The sequence below is a fragment of the Setaria viridis genome, chromosome 1 (assembly GCF_005286985.2).
Source record: "Setaria viridis chromosome 1, Setaria_viridis_v4.0, whole genome shotgun sequence".
Taxonomy (NCBI): domain Eukaryota; kingdom Viridiplantae; phylum Streptophyta; class Magnoliopsida; order Poales; family Poaceae; genus Setaria; species Setaria viridis.
The window spans coordinates 10964613-10970457 of NC_048263.2; the positions used below are offsets into that span (position 1 = coordinate 10964613).

Sequence of the window (5845 nt, forward strand, 5' to 3'; positions counted from 1 at the left end):
GTCAATAACTGTGTGTTATTCTATGAAGACTACGAAAACATGGACACCTGTCCAACATGTGGGGAGAGTAGACGGAAGAATTTGCACTCCATCGGTTTTCTTTTTATTCTTTTTTTGAAACCGAAGGTGTTCTGGTTTTCCATGGCAATTTTGCAGGCCATGATGTGTGCCTTGTCAGCGCTAAGGCAATGATGTGTGCTATTACACGAGTAAACAGAATGTGGAGAGCACAGGAATATGTTTCGCCACAGAAAACCAAAAATAAAAACGCCTTTCATTCGAACGACCACATGAAAATGCAGAGTATTATCCACCGGTGCCGGTGAGTAGTGATAGACACCAAAGAAGGAATACTAAAGGCGTTGCTTTCATCATCACTGTTATTCCCAGCAAAGATACAAAGGGCACGGCTGCTGGGCAATACTGAGTTTATAAAAAAAAAATGGCACATATTTCCATTACAAAGAACCTGTATAGATCCAGAAGTATTCTATACCATGGACCTAATGGGGTTGACAGTGGCATTGTTTGGCTCACCGGTCTGCTCCCGCAGTCCGGCTCAGGCACAGAAAGGAGCAACTTGCAGCCTCAGATCAAGGAAGCAGTCGTTGTTCCCTTGTTCGGCTTCAACTAGACCGCTCGCCCATCCCATTGCATTCAGGATCCACCTAGAAGCACAAGCCCACTGAAACACAAACTTATTGACTGGCATCAGCACATCATTCAACTTCCATGTAGAAAGATAGAGAACTGAGTCTGAAACATTGCCCAGTGCCAGTAGGCTACTCATACTCCTATGTCTGCTATATAGTTCAATTAAATGCAATTTTGAAGTTAGGTGTACACGAGTATGATACTATCATGTATATCTCAATCTGACTTATCTCAATACATCATGTACATTTCAATTCACCACCATTAACATACAACTTCATCAATTCAGTCAAGCACTACCCCACCCCCTCCATTGTTTTGAGAGCACAAAAAGTATATAAAACTAACAACTTTGCGCATCAGTAAGCTGACAGGAAACCTACCAAAATCAAATCTGATCAGTCCAATCAATTCTGACAAGTATAGTTAGTTCCTTATCATGTAGAGCTATCATGTTGCATTGCATAAGGTTCATTGTCATAATTTTCAGAGCTAAAAGCTGATCATGAATCAGCCTCCTTCCAAGAAACAAACAAATCAGAATCAGCTCAATATTAGGCATAGGTTTTCAACAAAAGTACTTCTAAAATTAAAGCTGAGCCAAAGCACTGTTATCCTACAGTTTCATGGTACACAGTTGTATATGGCTTCAGAAAAAGAAAAAAAAGTCTAGAAGCTAAAACATGTGCCTTGATCATTCAACGAATTATGCGCATAGCCACCTAACTGGTTAATCATGTTCCATGTGAAATGGGATCATCCTTCTGACAGTATTACAATTAGCTTCCAACCAATTCAGAGAAAACATACGAAGAGGTGAAAGAAAATATTACATCCTTCGGCGTTAAAAAATACTGAGGTTACTTGAACTGTACTGACCGCTTAGCAACACTTTTCATCCTTAAGACTTACTAATAATTTGAGTTTTCATTTCCTGTTTTTTCTTCCATTCAATATGCTGTAGACTTGAAGCCATATATGTGATGCACTTATGAATTTGCAGCCAAGTTAATTTACTTAATAGTATCATTTGTGGCATTACTTCACATCCACAAATTCACCCTAATACTGATTATTGACTCATTCTTCTATGCTGAAATACACCAAGAGGAGACAATAACTTATTCACGTTTTCGACTTCTAAAATGGAGTTGATGCATAATACAGGAAAGAAGGGGTGGGAATTAAACTGTGTAGGGGTTCAAATTAAGTCCTTAAGTCATCATGCAAATCACAGGTGGATTAGGATTCAACATAAAGATCCTTACTTGGCACCCCTCCCCACCATAGTTTGCTAATATTTTCTACTTAATAGACATGTATTCAGAACTTAATGATAATTTGTCCAAATTAATTTCACATATATTCTGGTGTTCAACTTTACTAGATACATGCTTTGTACTCATCTTCTACAACAAACAAACAGAACTTCCTCATGCTAATAATCTTGTAAGTAGCAAAACATTGTTCAGAATAAAAAAATGCATATAGAAGTGCATGCCATTATATAGATCAGTCACTTAAGCAAACTCGATTTTTGCTGTTTTAAAGTGGATTGTGCAGCAATACCTTGTTTTATCAAGTAACACCTGAGTATATCACTTCAACAATTACCAAATCTATAGATTTTCTCATCAAGGAGCATCAGAAAGAGAAGCACAGCCACAAACACACCACAGCAGCACATACGGTAGGTCGGTAGCAGCTCAACATCATACGGTAGACCACAGGGTAACAACAACTACTTAATATGGTTTGATACTAATGGGAATAAGGAAAAAAGGTTTAGTAAAGAAAGAAAATGGTCAATGAAAGGTGAAATTGAAGATTTCCACAGGCATAAGGCAATAAATATGCAAAAATCACAAGAAAGTACAATCCTAATGACCATCCATGGATCATTATGGGACATTTCAACAAAAAATGCAAGCACACATAGGTCACATGGTTTATGCAGTTAAAATGAAAAAGAAAAGCATCTACATAAGCACTGTTTGCAGTTCTTGGGTAGGTAGCGCTTGTATGGCAGTAAGGCATAGAGAGTAGTACCAGATCAAGCTAGTATCTCATTTTTCATCCCAGTCCTTCAGCTTCTTACTTCCCTTTGGTTTAGCAATAGGTGCATTCATGCCTGCCATTTTTGCGTTATATTTTGCTCGGAGAGGCCCATTTGTAGCCCATCTGAAAGTTCATTAAGAAATCAGTCCAGAGTTTTCCTTATTAAAAGACTAAAATACACGCCAGAGAACATACAAAACAATTCAACTGATAAATGTGTAACTGAGCTTGAAGGTTTTGACAAACTAGAAGATATAAGAGGTAAGGTCAATTCTATGTGTCAAAGCTACAATTCATATGTCAACTCAAAGATATCTAGAGCAGGACATCCATTGGACTTCCTAATTAAAAGCATCCAAAATATTCAGGCCATCATTATTTACTTGCAAAATAGCAACCTCTACTGACAGCTCATGGAAGAAAACTAACAAGCCAACTGAACAACATCAATAATGATGCAACAGACGAGTACTTACGGTGCATTCCAATCTGTAGTATCCTCGTTAACAAGATGTGTCCACTTCGTTCTTCCACTGCGCCCAAAGTGTTTAACTTGCATGACCTTGGGAAGGATGCTCTTATCCATCTTATCTTCCCCAGTAGGTTCAGAGAAATCACGGCTGTAGATATCTTCTTTACCAGCTGACTGAATAACATCATCAGCACTTTCCTGGAAGAAGGCACCTTTGTGGTAATACTTTTGCATAAACTTCCACTTCTGTTTGGTCTGCCGAAGCTGCTTCGGATTCTTCCTCTCCCATTCCCGACGCTCCTCCTCAGTCATATTCCTGACCTTCTCAATCTCCTCCTTCTCCTTCAACCTTGCATCTCTTTCTTCCCTGTCCCTCTTAATTCTTGCTATTTCTCTATTCTTCCATGACTCATACTCCTCTGCTTCGTTCAACTCATCATCTGTATCAACATCCTCAATGTTGGCCTCTTCATTCAGTGCCTTTTCAATGTGCACCTCCTTTTTAATCTCTTCAACCACAATCTGCCTAGTCTCAATCTTCCTAGCCTCCAGCCTCTTCTTGACCAGCTCCTCAAGCTGCCGCTCCTCCTCCTCCAGCCGTTCACGCTCTGCAATGGTGTCCCTCTGTGACTTTGGTATGAAGACAGGTTTCACCATAGCCATGCCCATCTGCTCGTCCTCGGAATCCGTCTCATACTCAGATTCCTCTGACTCCTCATCCTCTACAGGTTCCTCATCTTCCTGAGGAAGTAGCTCCTCCTCCTCCTGCTCCCTTAAGAGCTGCTTCTCCCTTATCCTCCTCCTCCTCTCCTCCTGGGCCTCCTCATCCTCCTCGTCGATATCAGCTTCCTGCCTCTCATTCTGCTCCTCAACAGTTGACACAATCTCGGCCTGCCGTATACGGCGATGGTCTGCCCTCAGCTCCTCCTTGTTCTCACGGGTTTCTGCAAGACGCCGGAGCCGACGATCGTCCTTTGCAGGGATATCACCATCCTCATCCTTTGGGAATGCCTTGTCAAGGGAGACGCGTGCTGTGCGGAGGTCTATTTCCTCCTCAGCATCATCAGCCCACTCAGGCGCCTTTCCTGGCCAGTACCGCTTGACCTTGGTCTGGCCAATCTTGCCGCGGAGCTTGTCCCGCACCGCGATGGCCGCATCGCTTACACCGGCCGCCACGGACATGGTGACTGTTGGTCACCAATTCCCCACTCCTGCGCACCCAATCAACCTGCAACACACACAAATCATGAAATGACATCAGTACAATTTAGGTATGCCAGTAAAAGCATTGGTTCAGCTGCACACAGGAGACAACAAACTTGACGCAGGGCACTGAACCCTGGATTTTATTTATTTATTCTTGCAAATCAAATTTGCGCCTGTAATTTGGGTACCAAATCCGAGACTAATCTTGCGGGTAATTTTAATCGAAGCACGGATGGATAAAATTGCATTATTGGACTAGCAGGGTACCACGCAGCAAGTAAATCCACAGCTAATTGGACGGAGGGAGGGGAAGCTTTGGGTCAGGTAGCTCGCAATCACGGCAAACAGAAGAACGATTTTTTTTTCTCGAATAAAACGAACCCTTAGAGATATCCACCAAAGCAGCCTAGGGTTTCTATCTTCGCGAGGAAGGCAGGTTAGGATCTCTTACCAGCGGCGACAGAAGCAACCAATCCCAAGCCCGGATGGATCTCCACGCCGCACCAGTCGAGCGCCGAGAGAGGAGAGGCGGGGTAGAGGGCGACGCCTCTTGACGAGAGGAGAACGGCGGCTTCCAGTTCGACCAAAAGCATAGGGAAGGGGATTTGGGGCAGAAACCAGCGAGGGCCGAGAGGGAGACGGGGGTGTTCGTTCTTTTCTTTTCTTTTTTTTTTTGGTCGGTTTGTAGTCGTGGGCTTCGTTGGGCCGGGGGCGTTGGTTTCGCCTACGGACGGGATGAAGCATGATGCTGGGCCGATGATTCGGTTGGACACATTTTTCTTTCGGCAGTGCTAGGAAGATGTCCGGAATCTTAAAAAAAAATCGGAGTATAGCTATTATTTTCGCATGTTTTACAGTGAATGTTGTATAAAATATAGTGTTCATATTGCGACGGGAATTTTCTATCCCAAAGTCGAATAACGCATTCATTCTTTAGCATATTTTTTAATATTTCAATTATAGATTTTCGTTGTTGCATATGTTTTGTTTTAATGTTGCATTTTCCTTCTTTGTGGATTCTTAGATCCTGTTTGGATCCACCCAACTAAAATCTAGCTAGAAATGATAGTTAAAGAGGTGTTTATCTATTCTACCCCGCCCTCCCGCTTTAAAAACTTTTCCTGAGGAAGGTGGAGGGGCAATTTGATCTTTAACAATTTAGCTAGGTTCAACCAGCTAAAAGAAATAGCTAGGTCCTGTTTGGATCCATAGCAGCTAAATTTAGCCACCTAAAATTTAACCAACTAAAATTTAGCTGGTGGATTCAAATAGTACCTTAGGGTGAGTTTGGCAGAGTTTCCAGAGCTGATTCTCTGTTGATTCCAGTACGAGCTCTGCCAAATAGTTTTTCAGAGAGAAGTGATTCTCTGCTGATTCTGTAAAGTGATTCTTTGAAATGAACTAAGAGGCTGGCAGCTGAAAAAAGTAGTTTCCTCTAATTCTGTGAAGTGATTC

At 42.1% G+C, this 5845-nt stretch overlaps 1 protein-coding gene across 2 annotated transcripts; it reads right to left on the reverse strand.

Moving 5' to 3' along the window:
• Positions 1-348: 348 nt before the first annotated feature.
• LOC117849230 (uncharacterized) lies at positions 349-5020 on the reverse strand. Of its 2 annotated transcripts, none has more exons than XM_034730802.2 (4): positions 4842-5020; positions 3189-4412; positions 2704-2835; positions 349-685 (listed from the first exon to the last, which is right to left on the reverse strand). In XM_034730802.2, the coding sequence occupies exons 2-3, from the start codon at positions 4364-4366 to the stop codon at positions 2721-2723; spliced, it is 1293 nt and encodes a 430-aa protein (XP_034586693.1). In that variant the 5' UTR covers positions 4367-4412; positions 4842-5020; the 3' UTR covers positions 349-685; positions 2704-2720. The 2 variants fall into 2 exon arrangements, with proteins under 2 accessions (XP_034586693.1, XP_034586697.1); XM_034730806.2 differs by having other exon boundaries at positions 349-697.
• Between the last annotated feature and the right edge of the window lie 825 nt (positions 5021-5845).

What these genes read in the sequence shown, in the direction of transcription:
- LOC117849230 (XM_034730802.2), bottom strand. Translation starts at nt 4,366, where the DNA reads ATGTCCGTGGCGGCCGGTGTAAGCGATGCGGCCATCGCGGTGCGGGAC. An exon ending in ACTACAGATTGGAATGCACC is followed by an intron (nt 2,836 to 3,188) that starts GTAAGTACTCGT and finishes ATGAACTTTCAG; the next exon opens with ATGGGCTACAAATGGGCCTC.